The 20,886-nt window shown below is 50.5% G+C and overlaps 2 protein-coding genes across 13 annotated transcripts in view; both read left to right on the plus strand.

The window, feature by feature from the left end:
- DPP3 (dipeptidyl-peptidase 3) overlaps positions 1-3,071 on the plus strand; it is a 28,654-nt gene extending 25,583 nt beyond the window's left edge. For all 10 annotated transcript variants that reach the window (XM_014538076.1, XM_005864282.2, XM_014538073.1 and 7 more), the window contains exon 18: positions 2,503-3,071. In XM_014538076.1, coding sequence (XP_014393562.1) covers positions 2,503-2,675 — 173 coding nt within the window. In that variant the 3' untranslated portion in view covers positions 2,676-3,071. The remainder of the gene's footprint in view (positions 1-2,502) is intronic.
- A 604-nt stretch (positions 3,072-3,675) lies between these two features.
- Positions 3,676-19,673, plus strand: BBS1 (Bardet-Biedl syndrome 1). Of its 3 annotated transcripts, XR_313486.2 has the most exons (18): positions 3,676-3,774; positions 4,053-4,129; positions 4,241-4,275; positions 7,481-7,753; positions 7,869-7,915; positions 8,055-8,093; positions 8,202-8,274; positions 10,081-10,212; positions 10,900-11,006; positions 12,557-12,677; positions 12,814-12,972; positions 13,930-13,999; positions 14,444-14,602; positions 16,431-16,564; positions 17,502-17,636; positions 18,015-18,101; positions 18,290-18,560; positions 18,664-19,673. XR_313486.2 is itself a non-coding variant. In XM_005864284.2 (17 exons), the coding sequence occupies exons 1-17, from the start codon at positions 3,677-3,679 to the stop codon at positions 18,374-18,376; spliced, it is 1,833 nt and encodes a 610-aa protein (XP_005864346.1). In that variant the 5' UTR covers position 3,676; the 3' UTR covers positions 18,377-19,673. The 3 variants fall into 3 exon arrangements, 2 of the variants coding, with proteins under 2 accessions (XP_005864346.1, XP_005864347.1); XM_005864284.2 differs by having other exon boundaries at positions 18,290-19,673; XM_005864285.2 differs by lacking the exons at positions 17,502-17,636; positions 18,015-18,101; positions 18,290-18,560; positions 18,664-19,673 and adding an exon at positions 16,888-17,006.
- The last annotated feature ends 1,213 nt before the right edge of the window (positions 19,674-20,886 follow it).

The following is a 20,886-nucleotide window of genomic DNA, read 5'->3' on the forward strand; positions in this document are numbered from 1 at the left end:
CTACCACTGTCCATGGTCATGCTGATGATAAGATGGGAACAGAGGTTTGAGAAAGGCCAGCAGAGCCAGGGCTAGTGGAACATGCAGACCCCAGGGCGGGCAGGCATGGTACCAGAGAATCAGACCTCGCCCTGAAGTGAGTCACATCAGGCAGTGAGTTGGGACCCAGCGGGCCGAGTGGAACCCAGGGGACAATGTGACTCAGCAGAGCCAGGACAGAGATCAGTAGGCCTGTGGTCCCTCTACCTTCTCAAGTGATGATCCCATTCCCAGAAGCCCTGACCCTGTGTGCATTGCATTTGGATCTTTTGTATTCAAAGCCCTTAGGGATCCCAGCACCTGCTGATTCACTTTTCCTCACCCCTTAACTCGTCTACCCTGACATCTGGTTCACAAGGCACCTATGAAGAGGCGGTGCCAATCAGCGGTTAGAGCATGAGCTTCGGTACTGCTCTGCGACCTTGTCCTAGCACTTGGCTGCTCTGAGCTTGGGTGTCTTCATTCATAAAGCCAGCCTTGATGTGTACTTACATTGTAGTGAGCCTGAATTAAGTACTTCCTTCAAGTTCTAAGTGCTTTCCATGGACCAGCCCTTTAAATCCTCACAATCATCCAATGAGGTAGATATTTTTATTACCCCATTTTACAGATAAGACAATTGAGGCACAGAGAGTAAATTACTCAAGGCTTATAGCTCGATATTGGAAGAGCCAAGAGTGAATTTAAAAGTGTTTCCTCTTCACTACCACATCCTGGGCAGTAGTGAGGGTTAAATTCAGTAATTACCTCCTACTGGTGAGGAAGAAGCACTTAAGAGGCTTATCCTAAACTCTTTACTCTACACTCCAGAGTCTCCATGGGCTTTGGCCCTGGCCCATTGCGGACCTCAGCGACCCTCCTGCCTGGTTCACTGCCTTCCAGGCACATGTGCCTTCCCGTTTCTCCAACAGCCTGAGCTCGCTCTGCTCTTATAACCCCTGCACTCGCTGTTCCCTCTGCTTGGCGTGGTCCTCTCCCAGATCTTTGTCTGGATGGCTCTTCTTGTCATTTGGGTCTCTATATAATGGCATCTCCTGGGAGAGGCTGTCTCTGACCCCTCAATCTAAAGCAACCCCTTCGGTCCCTCTTGGCTTTCTCTTCTTCATGCACCCATCACTCTGCCATTTTCCTGTCTGCCTCGCCTCCATGACAGCAGAAGCAGCATGTCCCCTGCACCTAGCACGGGGCCTGGCACACTGGAGCTGCTGAGTGCCTGTGAAATGAGTGAATGAATGAATGAATATGAATCATGCTGGGCACACAAGGGCCTGGCACACTGAGCTGCTCAGTGCCTGTCAAATGAGTGAATGAATGAATGAATGAATGAATATGAATCATGCTGGGCACACAGTAAGTGCTGGTTCCATGGACAATATCGTCATCACTCTGATTGTTCTGCCCTGCAAGGGCCACTGGGGATCAAGAGGTGAATCGGACCCAGACCCTCGCCTCAGGTAGCTCACAGCCCATTAGGAAAGCCTGCATGAGTGCCCAGGAGACGCAAACAGTGGTTTGAACAGGAAGAGAGAAGGTCACATCCACCTTCAAGGGAGTCGGGGAGGGTTCTGGGGAGGAAGTGGTGACTACACGAGGCCTGAAGGACAGGCTGGATTTTCTTTTTATTTCCTTTTAGTTCTATTTTTTGTTGTTTGGATTTTCAAAGGTAGTGTTGGTAGTGATGATGATAGCTAACTTCCGAGGACTTTCATATGCCAGGCACTGGGTAAAAACTTCCCATGGATTAACTCCCAACAACCTAATGAAGTAACTGTCCCCATTTTTCAGCTGGAAACTGAGACACAGGGGGACTGACTGTGTCTCTGCCTGAGGTCACACAACTAGTGGGTGGCAGAACCAGAATTTGAACTTGGGCCATCTGAACCCAGAGCCTGTGCTCTTAGCTCTATACAGCGCACAGTGCCACAGCGCACAACAAGGCACTGTGGGGGGATGTGAGTTAGAGGGCAGTGCTTCCAGGAGTGTTCAGAGGACCCTCGGAGCTGCCCCATTTAAGAGATTGGTAAATAGGTCAGAGATAACGCTGCTAGCACTTGTTGAGCACCCACTTGATGCATTATTGTATTTAATCACTACAGCTTCTTGAGGGAAGAGGTACTGTGCTCACCCCCACTTCACAGATGAGGAAACTGAGGCTTAGAGGTTGAGAAGCGGCCAAGGACAGTGTCTGTTTATCCTGGCATGGCACCTGGTATACATCTTTTATTAAATGAATGAATGAATGCAGCAATTCATTAAATCCCCCCCCCCCAATATTTCCTTCCTCATAGGGTTATTGTAAGGAGGAATAGATAATAAACCTAAAACATTGGACACAATTTTTGCCACATGGTAAGAGCTCAGGAAGAACTAGCCGCTGCTGCTGCTGCTGCTGATGGTGATGACAATTCTGCTTCCCTATTAAGACCTTTCTCTGCTGCTGTTTTCTCTCCACCTCTTCCCCAGGCTCAGAAGTGCAGCTTCTTGAGTACGAGGCCTCGGCTGCTGGTCTCATCCGATCCTTCTCCGAGCGCTTCCCAGAGGATGGGCCCGAGTTGGAGGAGGTTCTCACCCAGCTGGCCACAGCCGATGCCCAGTTCTGGAAGGGCCCCTGTGAGGCCCCATCTGGCCAGGCGTAAAGCAGATTTGTACAGCCCCTCCCCCACTCCATCAAACCAAGGCTGCAAGTGGCCCCCTTTTTATGTGCGCATCAGGGGCTAAGGGAGGGGCAGGAGCTCAGGCCTTGGTGCTACCTCAGCCGAGGGTGGTGACACTAACCCCTTCCATTTGGCAGCACTTTCCACTTTACCAACTACTTCCCTGGGTTATCTCATTTGATCTGTGCTGCCCTCTGAGGAATGGGCAAGGCAGGGCGCCTTATCCTGTTTCCCAGACGGGGAAATGGAAGTTCTGAGAAGTGACCTGTCTAGAGCCTGCAGGACTCAAAACCTCTCCCTGTCTAGGGCTCTTCATGGATTACTTTTATAACCAGAAAAATAAATATTAGAAATAAATAAATATTGTGGCCTGAGTAATTTCTCCTTGTCTTTGCTTCACTTTTCTTTTGCTCCTACCAGGGTAGTGGGATCAGGGGCTGGGGAGGGGGCAGGAGGGTCATTTTCAGGCCTCCATCCCCTGAGGATGTGCGCACGGTTACAGAATTGAACATAGCACAATTTCTGCACTCCTCTTTTGTGGCATTTTTTGTGTTTTGAAATATCCTGGGAGCCTAAAAACTAGAAACCCGCAACTCCAGTCAGAATCCTAGGATGTAATCTCTTGAGCCTTGTGTTTTGTTTTCTGAGCCTGGACCTTTTAGTGCGGCGGGAAGAAAGGACATGGCCCTTTTCAACTTGAAGATGGTTCCAGTTACTTTTGCTGCTCAAACACCGGAAGGGCTGCACTCAGGCTTGAAGCCAACGCGCCAAGCCGCTGACCCAGAGATCACAGGGCCCAGGTGCTGCGGCTGGGAAGGAGCAAAGATAAATCCTATGAGCTGGGATGAGGGATTGCGCTTTAGTCGCCAGAAGCCCAGCAAAGAAGCCAGCACATCACGCCCACATGGCTCCCCAGGCTCAGGCCGGAACGTTGCGCTGCCGGAACGTTTGTACGCGAGCTTTCCGGAACCCGGAGCGCTTGGATGCTGCACGGCGGCTGGCCAGAGCTCGTTGCCAGGGCGACGCCTGCGAAGATGGCGGCTGCATCTCCGTTGGATTTCGACAGCGGCAAAGCTGAGAGGTGAAAGCCAAAGTCCTTGCGGCCTCTTTTCCTACAGATGTGAAGAGGGTGCCCCCGGGATCTGGCTCCTGACGTTCTTGAACAGCTAGGGAAACAGGCCCAAGCAGTGTGTCGTGTGTGTGTCGTGTGTGTGTGTGTGTGTGTGTGTGTGTGTGTCCGGCGGTCAGTGCTGGAGCCTGGACTTGGACCCCCAGTTCGGGGCTCCCCACACACCTCACTCTCAGAGACCGGCTCCCTCCCTGGGTACTCGCTCTCCAACTCTTTCCCTCCTCTCCCAGCAATGAAGCCAGTTCGAAATGGCTGGATGCGCACTACGACCCCCTGGCCAACATCCACACCTTTTCCGCCTGCCTGGGTGAGTCTGGGGCTGCTGTCCCGGTTCTGGGGAGATGAGTTGTCAGATGACGGTTCTGTAGTGAAGCCGCTGGGCTGATGCCCTGACTTATGGCTCTTTTGTGTTTTCCAGCGCTGGCAGATTTGCATGGGGACGGGGAGTACAAGGTACGGTATCACCCGCGCAGAAAGAGAACTGGGGGGGGGGGAAAAAAAAAGGGGAGAGGAGGAGGCGGGAAATAACAGAATTGACATGTCCCGATGGCCCCCAAGAAGCTCAGCATAATCTGGGTGGAATTCGTGAGTACTCTGAAATAGCACATTTAGTGTTAATTTTTTAAAATTGATTTTAGAGAGGAAGGGAAGGGAGAGAGAGAGAAACATCAATGATGAGAATCATTGATTGGCTGCCTCCTGCAGGCCTCACACTGGGGATTGAACCTGCAACCTAGGCATGTGCCCTTGACCGGAATCGAACCTGGGACCCTTCAGTCCGCAGGCTGATGCCCTATCCATTGAGCCATGCCGGCCAGGCTAGTGTTAAATTTTATCTTTATGCAGAAGGTGAAGAGGTCCCATAATACAGAATGCAGAAAGTAAAGCAGAACAATTGCTGCTGGGCATTTTGCTAAGACAAAGCTTCTTAGTTTTGTTCATTCTTTGCTGGAAGGGCAGGCACCTCCCTTGGCTGCATGTGAGGGGTTAGAATCTGGAGGGGAAGTAGAAGGGAATTAAAGGGACTTTTATGTTTATCAAAAGGACATCAATTTTAAGATTAGCCATGAGCTGATAATTGTTGAAGCTGGGTTATGGGTTCATTATATGAGTCTGTCTACTTTTGTCTGTGACTGAAATTTTTCCATAATAAAAAGGTTGAAATTTAATTTTAAACAAAAATAGCCCGTTGACCCATGAACCAAGTTGAGGCCTGAGTCGTGGGCTCGATCCCCAGTAGGGGGCGTGCAGTAGGCAGCCAATCAATGATTCTCTCTCAACATTGATGTTTCTATCTTCCTCTCCCTTCTTTGAAATAAATTTTAAAAATGTATATATATTTAAAAATAAATACATAAACATAAAGGTAAATTAAATGTAAACAAAGAAATAAATAATTTTAAAGGCACAGGTTGTTAATTTAATTTATTTAGTTAGTTCTCACCCCAGAACTTCCTCTTTTTTTTTTTAGAGAGAGAGAGAAGGGAAGGGAGAGAGAAAGAGAAACATTGATTGGTTGCCTCCCGTAAATGCCCCATCAGGATCAAACCCGTGACCTCAGTGTATGGGACAATGCTCCAACCAACTGAGCCACACTGGTCGGGGCTAGGCACAGGTGTGTTTTCTTTTAAAGGTTGGAAAATATATTGGGCTAAAGAAAGGAAGTTAACATATATTAAGTATCCATTTCTGGACTAGACCCTCTTTGAGGCATTTTCACATACTTAGATATTATTGATCCCCATTTTGTTAATGGGGAAATGGATTCAGAGAGACTAAGTTTACTGAGTTTGTAGAAAGCAGCAGACCTGGGCCTGTCAGATTCTGTTATTTATTTGTTCCACTATATAGCTCAACCTTTGTCCTGGGCTGTGAACCCACAATGGGCGCATTAGGTGGGCGGCTCAAGGATACATGGAAAGTGCGGTAGGATTTGCTGCCTTTTGACCCCAAATTCCTATATGTAATGCATTCAACAATTCAACAACCATACAGTGAACCCTTACTGTGTGTCAGCCATTGTGCAGACAGTAAACTCAGAAATGAATCAGTATACAGTCTGGAGGAGATACAGACTGAACACCTATTGTGTGCTTGGCATTGAGTTTACAGCAGTGAAGTATGGAGAAATCGGACCCACTAACAAATGTAAAATGTTAAATGCTTTGGCGTGATGCCTTTTTTAATGACTAGTTTGCTTACTGTTGATTCCCAACATCTAACCCAGTGCCTGGCACAAATTAGGTACTTGATAAATATTTGTGGGGTAAAAGATGGGTGCTAAAATAGAACATATGGAAAGTATTTTGGGAGCACCAGTGAGAGAATAATGAAAGCTATCTGGAGGCACCAGGAGGCAGTAACATGTGAACTGCCTTTTGAAGGATGAATGAAGTATATGAAAAACGCACAGAAGAGAGGAGGGGAAAGCAACCCAGCATCACAAGCAGAGGCACAGAGGCTTGGAAGTTCACAGCATACTTGGAAAGAGGAAATTTGGAGTTAGAAGTTTAGGCCAATGTAAAATAGTAGTTAAGGCCACTGGCTTCGGATTCAGACAGACTAGGTTCCAGTTCCAGGCCTACCACATACGAGCTGTGTGAACATTTACGTAATAGCACTAAGCCACAGCTTTCTCATTTGTGACATGGGGCTAATAATAACACCTACCTCATGTGGTGTTGAGAAGACTAAATGGAATTCCTGGCGTGGCTCCTGGTGCACTGTGCATGCTCGGAATCCAGACGTTCTGTGGCAGTCCCCATTCTGGCTGGAGCATAGCATGGATGTGAAGGTGATGGTAAACAAGTTGAGAACTAGATCAGAGGGGCCTTGAAGGCCTCGTCAGGAGAATGGGCTTGCATGGCAGCTGCAGTGGCATGGAGTATGGGTTGGAGGGTGAAAAATGAAGACTGGCCCTGAGTCGGTTGGAGCATCATCCTGTACACCAAAAGGTTGTGGGTTCAATTCCCAATCAGGGCACATACCCAGGTTGCAGGTTCGATTCCAGGTTGGGGCACATGTAGGGGGGATGGCCAATTGGTGTTTCTCTCTCACATCAATGTTTCTCTCTCTCATTCTCTTTTTCTCTTCCTTCCTCTCTAAACACATCCTCGGATGAGAATTAAAGAATAACAAAACAAAAAAACAGACTGAAGAGCTTGGTTTTGGTCTCTGCATCCACAGAGCACAATCTGCTCTTCATGCTGCTTCTGCTTCCTTAGCTCTGTTCCCATTCGGAAGTCAGGCGTCAGAAGCCCGGAGTTTCCAGTGCCCCACTGACCTCGGCCACTGTCCCAGTGTCTAGAATAGTGCCTGGCAGGGAGCAGGCCCTGAAATGTTTACTGAATGAATAATGCAAACATCAGCTGCCACCTACTCCTCACTAGGACTCACCATGTTCTGTAACTCATGATCTCATTTGATTTTCGCTACAAGTGTCATGAAATTGCTAGACCCATTTTGCTGGTGGGAAAACAGGCACAGGAAGTTTAAGCAACTTTCCCAAGGTCACAGAGCTGGCAAGCCTTATCGCAGAGCATTTGCTGTTGGGTGGGAGTGAATGAATGAGCACCAGCAAAAGGACTGAGCCCAAGAAGAGGGTCCGGGGCAAGGTCTTTAGGCTCTGAGCCTGGAGTAAGCCAGCCTCTCTTTACAGCTGGTGGTGGGGGACCTTGGCCCGGGCGGGCAGCAGCCCCGCCTGAAGGTGCTCAAAGGACCCAGAGTACTGACTGAAAGCCCACTGCCCGAGCTACCGGCCGCGGCTGCCACCTTCCTCAAGGACCAACATGAGCCCCGAACACCAGCTCTGGCACTTGCTTCAGGCCCTTGCGTGTATGTGTATAAGAATCTTAGGCCCTACTTCAAGTTCAGCCTGCCCCAGTTGCCTGCAAACCCCCTAGAAGAAGATCTTTGGAACCAAGCCAAAGAGGTAAGTGATGTGGGGGATGGGAACAAGAAGGCAAAGATGGCAGCCACTGGGGCATCCTCCTTCTCTGCCTGGCTCTGGAGTTCACAGGCTTTCCCTCCTTCCTACGCTGTTATAGGACCGGATCGACCCCGTGACCCTGAAGGAGATGCTGGAAGACATCCGGTGAGAGCCCACCTCCCCTTCCTCCACCTCCCACCCCGCCCTCCTCTCCGACTCTGACTCTTTCATCCCAGAGCTCTTGGCCTAACCCCGGGGCTCTGTTCCTCAACTAAACCTGCCATGATTGCCCCTCTCTTCGCAGGGAGAAGGCAGAGGTGCCTTTATCTGTACAGTCGCTCAGGTAAGGGCCCTCTGAGGGCCTGGGCTCCGGAAGCCCCAGGGGGCAGTGAGTGGCTGAGTGGCCTGTGGACAGCCAGGCCCAGGGCGTGCAGCTGCATGTTCTCTCCAGGTTTCTGCAGCTGGAGCTGAGTGAAATGGAGGCGTTTGTGAACCAGCACAAGTCCAAGGCCATCAAACGTCAGGTAATGCCCCTTGTCTTCATTTCTCCATTAAAAATATGGATATATTTTTTTAAAACCACCAACATCAGAGGTAAATTCTACAACCAGACCTGACTAGTTTCATTTTGCAGTTTCCCTTCCAATCCTGCCACATAGATATGGTCACAAAGCGGCAGGGCCTTCTGCATTTCCAGTTAAGTGACAGCTTTGGCTTGACCTGTAGTTATATAACTTTATAGCGCTTTCATTGTCTTGAGGGTAAAGGTAATATATTCTCATTAGAGAACATTTGGAAAATAAAAGTATAAAGGAGAAATAGAAATGACTACAGTCTCACTACCTGAGGTACTTGCTCTTCTTGTTTTGGTACATTTCCTTCATAAATATACTTTTCTATCCTGCTTCCCTTGAGTAACATGACATATTTTGAACATTAAATAATTTAAGAACTATGGTTTTAGAGGCCCCTGGATTATTTAATTGATTTTTCATTATGTCATTTAGTGTTTATATAACTAGTCACATGCAAGTCATTGGACAAGAAATGTGTCGCTTTTATTCACTTCATAGTTTTTTTTCTTAGTTACACTTTTAATTGCTTTATTGATGAACCTATTCACTGATGAACTCTATTGGCTCCTGACCTGGGGGCTGACCCTTAGTCCAGGGACAGACTCCCAGAGCTGTTCTCTGCATTTTAAAAAAGCCTCTTGGGAGCCATGAGGTCACTTGAGCCAAACATGTTGACCAACAGCCGTTGGCTAGTCTTCGACCAATTCTGTGAGAAGCATGTTCTCTCCTGCTGGTCAGCAGCTCAGATCCACAGCTGTCAATATCTTTGAGTACTTCTAAAACCAGGAAGTGAATCGTTGCTCAAAAGATGCAGTTTTGGGGCAGAGGGCAAGCTTTCTAAGTGTGTCATGGGTACATGATTGGGAGCCACGAAGTTCCATACTTCTGTAACCTTTCTCCTTCCACTCAGCTTTTAATCTTAAAGATAATCACACAGCCCTAGCCGGTTTGGCTCAGTGGATAGAGCGTCGGCCTGAGGACTGAAGGGTCCCGGGTTCGGTTCCGGTCAAGGGCACATGCCCGGGTTGTGAGCTCGATCCTCAGTAGGGGGCGTGCAGGAGGCAGCCGATCAATGATTCCCTCTCATCATTAATGTTTCTATCTATCCTTCCCTCTCCCTTCCTCTCTGAAATCAATAAAAATATATTGGGGGGAAAAAGATAATCACACAGTGAGCAGCTTTATTCAAAGAAACACTTGGTCCTGCTAAAATATTTCCGTAGGAGAAATTCCTAAAAAAGGGATCATCCCCTTCTCTTTTGTTTTCTCTCCGATCACAATTACAAAGGAACATGTGCCCACTGTAGAAATTACAGACAAGCACACTGAGAAGTTAAATAGCACCCGTGAGCTTGTTGTCCAGACATAACCAGTGTTAGTATTTAAGGCTTTAGCCTTTCAGCATGTTTTTCTATTCATTTTTAAAAACTGAGATTATACTAATGTAACTTTTTACCTATTTTTTCTCTTAATACATTAGAAGTATTCTCCCTATCTTTGAATCTTCTTTTAAAATGTGATAATTTAAATGACTGCATGGTTTAGGATCATATGGATAGTTCATAATTGACTTAGACAATCTTTTGTTAGAAAGTTAAGTTTGTTGCACTAAACACCTTTGTACATAAATCTTCTTTTGCCTCTCTATACTCTTCCTCCTGTTTTATCCTCTTTCTTCCCTCCTGTGGTGTCTTGGGGGTGAATGGGGGGAATGGTGTGTGGGGATCCGGAGTGACCCGTGGAGTCCTTCTGCAGACAGTCATCACCACCATGACCACCTTAAAGAAGAACCTGGCTGACGAAGATGCTGTGTCATGCTTGGTGCTGGGCACTGAGAACAAGGAGCTCCTGGTGCTGGACCCGGAGGCCTTCACCACTTTGGCCACGGTCAGTGTGGGGCCTGAAACAGCACACCTGAGGCCCAGCTGCATTCCCTCCCTCTGTCCCCCCACACCTCCTGCTCCCAGTTCTTGGTAATACATGAAAAATTATAAAATATAGATAAGCATAAAGAAAAAAATATATAAAGAAATCCCACCACTCACAGACATTTACCATTAAAGTTTCATCATATGTCTTTCCTGACATTTTCATATTTAGACATAGATATATAAAAAAGTACAGGATCGTATAACTTGCTCTTTTCACGTAGCAGTAGCTCATCAATGTCTTTCCACATCTATATAAAACCACATCCTCCTTTTCAAAGGCCTCACAGTATCCATTTTATAGATTCACAACATTTATTTACCCCGTCACCTATTGTGGGTTTAAGTTGTTTTCCAATAATAGTTTTCACTATTAACACCACTGCAGTAGGCATTCTTGCTCAAATGTCTTTGCATGCTTGTCTAAATATTTCCTTAGGATGCATTCCTAGAAGTGGCGTAGTTTAGTCAAAGGCTTGTGCTACATGTCGCTCAGTTTCCCTCCAGAAAAATTGTATGAGTTTAAACTGACCAGCTGGGTATGCGTGAGGAAGTTGGGATTTCAGATAAAGAGGAGTCGGTCCCTTCAAGGTAGGGAAGGACTGGGGCTCCAGAGAAATGGGATGTTTGAGCCTCTTCTTCGCAGATGAGCCTACCCAGCGTCCCTGTCTTCCTGGAGGTTTCTGGCCAGTTCGATGTGGAGTTCCGGCTTGCCGCTGCCTGCCGCAATGGGAACATCTACATCCTGAGAAGGTAGCCACACGTGGTCTCGGGCCAGAGAGAACATCTCAGATACCTGGCAGTTTCTGGGGTTTGCAAGATAAGCAGGGGCCTTGGGGCTGGAATTGGGGAATGGAAAGAGCTGAGACGTGCACATAGGAGGCTGAACCAGGAGCACAGCAGGTATCTGGAGGCTTGTGTGATGGGGTTGGCGAAGTGAGAGACCAGCTGGGTGGCTGAAGCACATGAGCAATGCAATCAGAAATTGGAAGAAATAAAAATAGTCTCTCATATTTGTTATATTGTTTTATAGGTATGAGACACTTTACAGTGGGTAGTTTGATATTCCTTACAACATTCATTTTTTTAAATTAGATGTTTTTGAGCACCTACTTAAGCATTGTATAAGGTTTTGATGAACAAAATGAACATCGTTCCTACCCTTATGGGAAAATAGATATTAAAGTCAACAAACCAAGATAATATTGTGAATTGGATACATGCAGTCGAGGGAAAAATACAGGCTCAATGGGAAAAAATAATGGGGTCAAGGTGGTCAGCAAATGCCTGTCTGTGGAAATGACTTGAAGGTGAAGAAGGGGCCAGTTTTTCACAAAGTGCAGGAAGAGTGTTGTAGGCAGAGAGAACCTAAGAACCTCAGGTGGGGAGGACACTGGCATGTGCTGCTCAAGTGAGGTGGGCGAGGAGGAGGGTGGGCAGAAACGACGTGAAGACCAGGGTGGCTCATGCAGGACCCATTAGGATGTGGTCAAGATTTTGGGTTTTATCTGAAGTCTAGTGGAAAGCTGCTGCGGGATTTTACTCAGAAGAATGACATGATCCATTTACACATTTAAAAGATTACTCTGCTGGGTGGAGGGTAGATTGGCAGGAGGCCCAGGGAGGGTCTCAGCAGGGACATGACGTTGGCCCAGACTTGGTGATGAAGAAAATGGGCCATAGTCTGTGATTGGTAGGCAGGAACTACCCCTACTTTCTGGGTAAGAGAAACAGATTCAGCCCTAGCCGGTTTTGCTCAGTGGATAGAGTGTCAGCCTGTGGACTGAAGGGTCCCGGGTTCGATTCCAGTCAAGGGCACATGCCTGGGGTTGCGGGCTTGATCCCCAGTAGGGGGCGTGTGGAAGGCAGCCGATCAATGATTCTCTCTCATCATTGATGTTTCCATCTCTCCCTCTCCCTTCCTCTCTGGAATCAATAACAATATATTTTTTAAAAGAGAGAGAAAGAGATTCAGAGGTCAGGACATGGAAGCAGTGCAATTATACAACAACTCCGAGCTGTTCTGATAAATTACTAAAGTGCCTAAGTCCACTCGCACTACAACTGCCAGGTCATCACACAGATCCCTGTAGTGAAGGTGGGAGGGAGGCCAGGAAGGAGGACACCTTCATGTTCCTCAAGGTCACACAGCTATTAAGAGGTACAGGTGGGAAGAATACCATGGTCCTCTGCTTTGGGGCCAAGGTTCCTTCCAGGATAGTCTATGGGGCTTAGAAAGAGGAGGGTAAGCCAGGGAGAGAGAGCGGGTTTCTCTGGGCTAGGAGAGTCTCTCTACTCCACAGAGACTCCAAGTGCCCCAAGTACTGCATCGAGCTGAGCGCCCAGCCTGTGGGGCTTGTCCGGGTCCACAAGGTCCTGGTGGTGGGCAGCAACCAAGACAGCCTGCATGGCTTCACCCACAAGGTATGGCCTCCGGGCAAGCACCCACCCCCACCCCTCCATGCATGTCTCCCAGGTCCCCTTCCCAGCAATTCTAGCCACCCCCTCTGTCCATTCTAACCCCTAAGACCCCTGCAGACACCTGGCTATTCCCTCCCAGGGTAAGAGGCTGTGGACGGTGCAGATGCCTGCAGCCATCCTGACCATGAACCTCCTGGAGCAGCATTCCCGGGGCCTGCAGGCCGTCATGGCCGGGCTAGCCAATGGAGAGGTCCGCATTTACCATGACAAGACCCTGCTCAATGTCATCCGCACCCCGGTGAGCCCTGATTCCTTGCCTCACTCCCACCTCGAGGGCAGCTTAGCTGCCTCCTGATTCCAGTCTATCCACTGCCCTTGACTTTGAATGCATTTCAAAAACATTTGTTCAAAAACATTTGTTGAGCACTTCATATGCACAACTCATTGTATTGAGGGTATAAAACAATGCTAGACCCTTGCCTTCAGGGAGCTTAGTATCCAAGGTGACAGCCAGCCAAAGACAACTGATTCAAATAAAAGGCAGACAGACGCCAAGTGCTGAAAAAGCAGAGCAGGCTGAGTATCGGCGGTAGACAAATGGGGATGGAACTCAGGGATGAGAGGCGCGCGTGCTCTTGGTTAGGGAAGCCAGGGAGTTTGATGAATTGGGAACAGAGTTTTTCCAACACTAAGTTGTGAGTCATTAAATCAGTTTAATGGGTCACAACCAGCAACATCAAATCCAGTGTATATCACAAGTGGAACTTGTGTGTGTGTGAATGTGTAAGGTGTCCTGTGCCACAATAGAAGATTTGAGGGCAGGTGTTGTGTGGGTTGGGAGAAGGTAAAGAGTAAAGAGTTGACAGAAAAGGTGGGCTAGAGTCCCATGTGGAAGGGGGGCAGGGAGAACAAGAGCCATGGGGGGTTTTCTAGAAGAGAGTCAACATGATCATGTTGGTTTTGAGAGGCAGCAGAGGCAGCTGTGAAGGACAGACAGGGAGAAAGACTGTCTGGGAGCCTGTTAGGAAGCTGACCCCACAAGCCCAGGGATGTTTAGTCTGGAACGATAGCCGTGGCGGAGAGGCGGAGGGAGATGAGAACAGAGGAGCTATTTCAGAGGCAGCACTGCCCAGGCCTCGCCTCCCATCTCACCTGTTATGGCATATCTGGGGACCCCCAACCTTACCCCTCTCCCGCAGTCTTGCTCTCCTCTCCAAGATATTTTCCTAAATAAACTCGAGTGTCTGCACCGTAGGATGCAGTGACCAGCCTTTGCTTTGGCCGCTTCGGGCGGGAAGATAACACCCTCATCATGACTACGCGAGGTGAGGGGCGTCGGACCTGGCAAGGGGGTTCGAGTTGGGAATGAAGGGAACAGGCCGGATCCTGGGAAGGAGAGAAGGTGGACGTGAGGCACGGGAGGACATGGGTGTGGAAAGCAAGGCTGGCAGACACAGGGGACAGCTCCTCAGCGGTTTGACTTGGTGACCTCAGGGCCAAGCCCTGGGCTGGATTGTGTCTCCGGTTCACCCAGCATCCCCAGCGCCTGCCACACCAGGAACATCAAAGTGCTCCACAAGTAACTGAAATGAATGAAATAACTAATGGTAGGAGGCTGTTTAGACAGACTTCACCCCTTCCAGAAACGCAGTCTCAGCAGCAAGGCAGACATGTACAGAGATGAGGCGGATGGTTTGGGGAAGAGAGATTGGAATGTAGTGTGACTGGGGAGGGAGGTCACGTCTGTTTCTGGCTGTCCACTTCCCTAGGTGGTGGCCTGATCATCAAGATCCTGAAGCGCACAGCAGTGTTTGTGGAGGGGGGAGGTGAGCTGGGCCCCCCACCAGCCCAGGCCACAAAACTCAGCGTGCCTCGAAAGACTCGGCTTTATGTGGACCAGACGCTGCGAGAGCGGGAGGCCGGCACCGGTGAGACTCAGGCCAGACTCTTCCTCTTCCTCTGCTGCTCTGAATTCAAGCAGCATCAGCCAGGGAGCTGTGGGTGTGGGGCAGGGAGGCCGAGTGGCCAGAGGGAGGCTGGAAAGGCCGTCGGAGCCTGCTTCGAAAGGGCCTGGAACGCAAAGCTAAGATGTTTTTGTTTAAGTTACTGGGAGCTGGGAAAGATGTGAAGCAGAAAAATGCAGTAACTCAACCAGCTCTGCCTTAACAAGGGATCTGGCTTGCAGTTTAAAGGTAAATTAGAGGATAAAGAAAATAACTAACAGGCTATTGTAGCCTAGAGAACCCAAGAAAAGCAATTGGTATATTAAAGAAATAATTAGGAAGTTCTCAAAGGTGACCAAGTGTAAAATATTCAGAAATCAATAGCTTTTGTGTATACCAACAATAACCAGTTAGAAAATATGATGGAAAGTTTCCATCCAATGGCAAGGAAATCTCTAGAAACAAACTGAAGAAGACGTACAAAATCCAATGAAGGAGATTATAAAACTGCTCTCATGAACATCAGAGGCCACATGAATGACGAGATTTACCAAGTCTCAGGGTGGCAAGTCCTAAGGTAAGGCTGTGGATTAATGAATAGCTCCCAGAATTAATCTAGAGACCTAGCGAAGTAACAGCGCAACCCCCCTGGGATTTGTTTTGAGGACCTGACCAAATGATTCTAACCGTAACTCTGAGAAATTTGGAGACAGTGGGAACGAGGGGACTTAGCCGATCACTAAAGCTGTAGGAATTCACAGCTGTGATACCAATAGGGGAATTGATACCGATCAATGGCACATTTAGGAAGTCCAGAAACAGGCCCTTGTTTATGTGGAAAGTTAGTGTACGTTAAAGGTATTATTTCAAATTAGTGGGGAAAGAAGACACTGTCCACAAAATGTAATTAGAACAACTTGCTTCTAGAAAAAAAATTTAGAACTCTACCTCATAGCAAACACAATATTCTGGGTAAATTAAAAATAAAACTGTTAAAGTACGAAAGGAAAAGGAAAGATTGCTAGATGAGATAACATAAAGACGTAAAACTTGTGAATGGTAAGAAAGCACCTCATAAAGTCAAGGACAGAGGGCAGACCAAGTGCTAAATCTGGGGAGACCAGAGGAGTACCGCGCGGGTGGGCTCTGGAGCTGGCTCTGAGGACGAGTCATCGATCTTGACAAATGACTAGAGTGAGGGGTGCACCTGGGTGACTTGAGGGGCGGGATGCCGTGGCGGGGGTAGGGAAATGAGCTTGGTGTCTCCATCACTGAATTTGAGGGGTTGATGGTGCGTCCAGGTGCAGGTGACCATTAGGCAGTTAGAAGCAGGAGGCTGCCCCAGGTGCTGAGCTGCTGGAGACGCCCTGTCAAGTGTGGACATGGGCCGGGCCCTGAGGTGGGCACCGAAGACCCAGCAGGCACGCGTTCCTCACAGTTGTTCCTCTTTGGAGTGGCCACGGCCAGGGCCGGACATGGGTTGTCCACGGGAGGAAGACAGAAGAGAAGAGGACCAAGGACAAGACTCCAGGGAACACCAGTGCTTATGGTGGAATGGAAACAGCCAGCAAAGGACCCTGAGATTGTGCGGGCAGCGAGGTGGTAGAACCAGGAAGAGGAAGCAGGAAATAGTCCAGCATCCAGTGTCATCAGAAGGCTGGACTGTTGGCCCTTGGCCCTCCTTTCCCCCACATCTCCAGCCTCTGCAGACCCTGCCCCCTGTACCTTCATCTTGCACTCTCTCTCCGCCCCCTGCACCCACCCCCACCTCCCCTCCCCACCTCCAGCATCAGCCCTCTGTGTGTCTCCTCAGCCATGCACCGGACCTTCCAGACCGACCTCTACCTGCTGCGCCTCCGGGCCGCCCGTGCCTACGTGCAGGCCCTCGAGTCCAGCCTGAGCCCCGTGTCTGCGACAGCCCGGGAGCCACTCAAGCTACACGCTGTGGTGAGCACCCAGGTGTCAGGGGAAGTCAGCAGCCTCAGGGCCAGAGAGGCAGAGATCGGGGTGGGTGGGAGCCCTGCAGCCCCAGAGCCAATTCCAAGTCAACTAGGCCCCATGCCCCTTCTCACCTTCCCACAGGCCCAGGGACCAAGTCTCATGTCCTCCCCTGTGAGAGCGTGCTCACCTTCTCTCTCCTGGGCTGCCTCTGTCCCGCGCTGGCCACACAGGGACACACTCTCCAGCTCCCTCATTCCAGGTTGTGCTCAGAAAAGCCCCAGACTCGGGGCAGGGCACACCACTCCTCGCCTTGGGATTTTTCTTCCCAGGAGCCTGGAGGGAGTCCTCCCGCTATGGTACCGGGAAGAAAGCTGTTCATTCAGTAACTGCCTGGGGCTTGCACCGCAGAGGAGGAGCCCACACACCCAGCACAGTGGCCTTAAGGTCATCGGGCTCCAACCAGCGCTCAGTAGGTCCCTGGGGGGTGCCATCTGTCCCGACTGGGCTTCTGACTTCTCTTTCCCTAAAGAAAGTGGATAGAGAGAGAGAGGAAGAAGCTACAGAGCAACTGAGGGTAAGAGGGAGGAAAATGAAACCATTTCGGCCACCGCAGGATGAGAGGGGAGATGGGCCAAGCTCTAGGAAGAGGGGCAGGGGCAGTGGTGAGGACTCGGGTAGGAGCTGGGACTTGTATCCCGAGGCCAGCTCTGCCTCTGACCCAACTTGCCGAGTGGCCTCTCTCAAACCTCTTCCCGGCCCTGGGCCTTTGCTGATTCCTGTACCCACTGGAGCCAACCTTCTGGGCATTTCGAGAGGCAGATGGACAGTGAGCTAGAACAGCTGGAGGAGGATGACTTGAGGACACTGATGAGGAAGCAGGGCCAGGGCACACCGTGTCCCACGCCCAAGGCCGCTAGGTCTACCCACTCCACCCTCTCCACAGGTTCAAGGCCTGGGCCCCACCTTTAAGCTCACACTGCACCTGCAGAACACCTCGACAGCCCGGCCCATCCTGGGGTTACTGATCTGCTTCCTGTACAACGAGGCGCTCTATGCCCTGCCCAGGGCCTTCTTCAAGGTACTTGACAGCCTCCTGAGACATGGAAAGGTGGGGAGCGGGGGGCTGATTAAATGCCCACAGAGCCTCCACCCGGTCGGAGGTGAGGGCTGGCAGGGGCTGCAGCCACAGGTTAGGCTAGGGCACAACAGGGCCTCCGGGGAGAGCACCCAAGACCTGCCTCAGCTGCCCTACTCCCAGCCTGCGAGAGTCTCAGAGCCACGCAGCCGGGGCTGGAGAACAGCCATGCCAGGCCCTCCTGTGCCTCTCCCAGAAGCCTGTTGGTCCTGCAGCAGCTCTGGGAGCCTGTCTGCCTCAAGGAGAATCTTCTGGAGTGAAGGTCCTGGTTTTCCCCTGGCATGAGGGCTGATTTCCTAACGTCTTTGTCCCCAAACTTAGGTTCCCTTGTTGGTGCCAGGGCTCAGCTACCCCCTGGAGACCTTTGTGGAGAGTGTCAGTGACAAGGGCATCTCAGACATTATCAAGGTAGGTGGCCATTGGCACTGCTTGGGGAGGACAGCGGGAGTGCTGTCCCCAGGTGGCTGCCGGCTGGGGGTGGGTATCTGCACAGTGGCCTGTCATTAGGGCCAGTGCAGACCAGGCCAGGCGTGGCCGAGCAGGGAGGAAGGGCTCCAGGGGGCATGACCCTACTGCCATGAGCACCTCCTCCACAGGTGCTAGTGCTTCGAGAAGGCCAGAGCGCACCCCTGCTGAGTGCCCATATCAACATGCCTGTGAGTGAGGGGCTGGCAGCTGCCTGACCCCTGGACTGGAATTAAAGCCCTTGCGGAATTGGGACCAGGAAGATCCAGGCCCTTTCACTGAGCTGGGCAGAGGCAGTGGCCCAGCCTGCTCCCTGCGCAGCAGGTGCTGGGCCACAGCTTCCCTCTCCCCTCCTAAGCTCCCCGTGCTCACCATCCGACCCCTGGTGACCTACAGCAGCAGGTCAGTGACTACCCAGGAGGTTCAGCGCCTTTCCTCTCAGGAAGGTGCAGGCACCGGCTCACTGGGCTCCTGCTGCTCCTCTGTCCTCCCCACTTTCCTCCAGAAACCACACCCAAGCCCAGAGGAAGAGCTCTGAAGCAGTCAAGGTGAGATGAGGGGCACGGCCGCCTTCTCCTTTGCCGCTCCCCTTGGGCACAGCGCCCATTGCTGCAGCTGGCCCAGCCAGAGGTGGCTGGGGCCTGGCCTGGGACAGTCAGAGACTTTACTGGGTGAGACTGAACCCCCTGTTGCTCCCTGGGGTTCCAGAGGCTTAGCTGCTGCCAGTTCAGCTTGAAGCAAAACATATGCTCTGATCTCCCCTCGTGAGCTGAGCAGAGGACCCCTTCTTTCTATTCGGGGGCCCTGAATATAGCTGTCTCCCTACAGGGGGCTTTTCTGAAATCTTGGGCTCAGTCAAGGTCTCAGGCCTGTGATGCTCCATGCAGAGGGCATAGGGTGCCCGTGCAGGGAGTTTGTGGCCCCAGCCCCAACCAGGTTCCTGAGGACCACACAGGCACTGCTCCTGACAGGATGCTTGGGTCCAGAATGTACACCCAAGAGAGGAAGGCTCAGGTAGACGGAGCAGAGAGGGTGCTGGGGGGAACAGAGAGGCATTTCTGGGGCTCTGGGGAGGTGGCACAGGAGGCAGAAGCCCAGAATTGCCGATCAAGATGCGCTTCAATGCCCTGGAGCCCAGAGCAGCCATGTGAGTGGAAAGTTCAGCTGGCAGTGGCCATAGTGTGAGGGAATTCGCTGGAAAGGCATGGACCAGAGGCTCGAGTGAGTCAGAAGGCTGAACAAAGGCACATGTTCAGCCCACAAGAACCAGAGACCCACAGTCCCAGCCCTCAGTGCCTCACAGCCCTGGCCAGTCTGCCTGGCCACCTCTCAGCATTCTGGGGGGGCCACTCCTGAGACAGGAGCCCCACTCCCGGAGGACCTACATCTTCCCCTCTCTGAGCAGGAGCAGCCCGATGTGTGGCGACAGCTCAGGGTTGTAACCCAATCCCTGGGGACCTTAGTTTCCCTTGTGTAAATGAGGCAGTTTGACCCGATTCCACTCTAAAATGCTATGAGCTCAATAAATAAATAAATAAATAAATAAATAAAATAAAATAAAATGCTATGAGCTCGGCAGCCCCTCTAGAGGAAGTGAGGAGTCGGCTCCAGAAAAGGGGATACTTGACAGGAATAACTGCAGAGACTTTGCCCTGAGGCCGAGGGCCCCAAGCTGACAGCCACTGCTGGGCAACAGCCTCTGTGCCCAAGACACAGAGAGGGACTGGGGTGACAGCCACAGCCACCCCCTCTCCCCCTGAGGAATGCATTCAGTTAACCAGTTAACTGCCACGATATTTTGAATTTAATTAAGAAAGGTCCGCCGCTTGCATCTATAGGCGCTATGGTGTACAAATGGTTAAGAGAAGCAAGCGGTCTAGACAAAAAAGAGCCCATCCCCCTCTTCTCTGTACAGTCCACACTCAGACATGGACCAATTGGGAGAGGACGGTGAAGGGTTCTGGATCAAAGCAACTGATGCGCAGGGGGAACACATAGGAGGTTTCACCTGGAAATGGACAGACAGGGAGAGGGCGTTGCGGGCACAGCAGGGTCACTCTCAGAGGCTTAGCTTAACCTGAAGAGCTTTCTCAGGGAGCTTATCCGACAAGGAAGCGCCTGCCCTAGAACCCCTAGAACGTGTAGCCCCTTGTCACTGGCGCTGTGTCCTCCGGGCTGGGCTCTCACTGCTCAGGTGGCTGTGTTGAACCAGGTGACCTTACAGTCCCTCTCACCCCAGTCAAGTGATGAACTGTGTGAACTCAGAACAAAAAGGTCTGCTCTGGGTTCTCATAGCTATTCATGATGAAAGCGGAGAAACTGCTCCTAGGCCCAGCAACCAACGTGAGTTTATATGATGGACTACCATGTGCTGTTACTAAAAACACATGAACTGCGGTGATGTGTAAATGAAGCAGGAAGCAGTGCGCGGGACCCAGGGCCTCACTAGTCAGGACTCCAGGAAGTTGTGTACATTAAGGAGGAGAGTTGGTGCCTGTAAAAAGAATATTTATCTAAAAACATGGACCTACTTAGTACTATGGAATTAGACCATAAGAAGAGCGTCTCCCCACCCCAGCACTGCTCCCCTGCTAGTCACTTGCAGTTATCTTAGCTATTTATTTTTGTAACATGCTTACACTGGTCTTGTTCGATTTGTCAATCTCAGACACTATCTGTTGGCTCCCTTTCCTAACAGATGAGGGACACCATCCCTTCCTTGTCTTTC

The sequence above is a fragment of the Myotis brandtii genome, unplaced genomic scaffold (assembly GCF_000412655.1).
Source record: "Myotis brandtii unplaced genomic scaffold, ASM41265v1 scaffold187, whole genome shotgun sequence".
Lineage (NCBI taxonomy): Eukaryota > Metazoa > Chordata > Mammalia > Chiroptera > Vespertilionidae > Myotis > Myotis brandtii.

Coding starts and splice junctions, on each gene's coding strand:
- BBS1 (XM_005864284.2), top strand. CDS start 3,677: ATGCTGCACGGCGGCTGGCCAGAGCTCGTTGCCAGGGCGACGCCTGCG. Junction 4,130..4,240: donor CACCTTTTCCGCCTGCCTGG/GTGAGTCTGGGG, acceptor TGTGTTTTCCAG/CGCTGGCAGATTTGCATGGG. Junction 11,007..12,556: donor AACATCTACATCCTGAGAAG/GTAGCCACACGT, acceptor TCTACTCCACAG/AGACTCCAAGTGCCCCAAGT.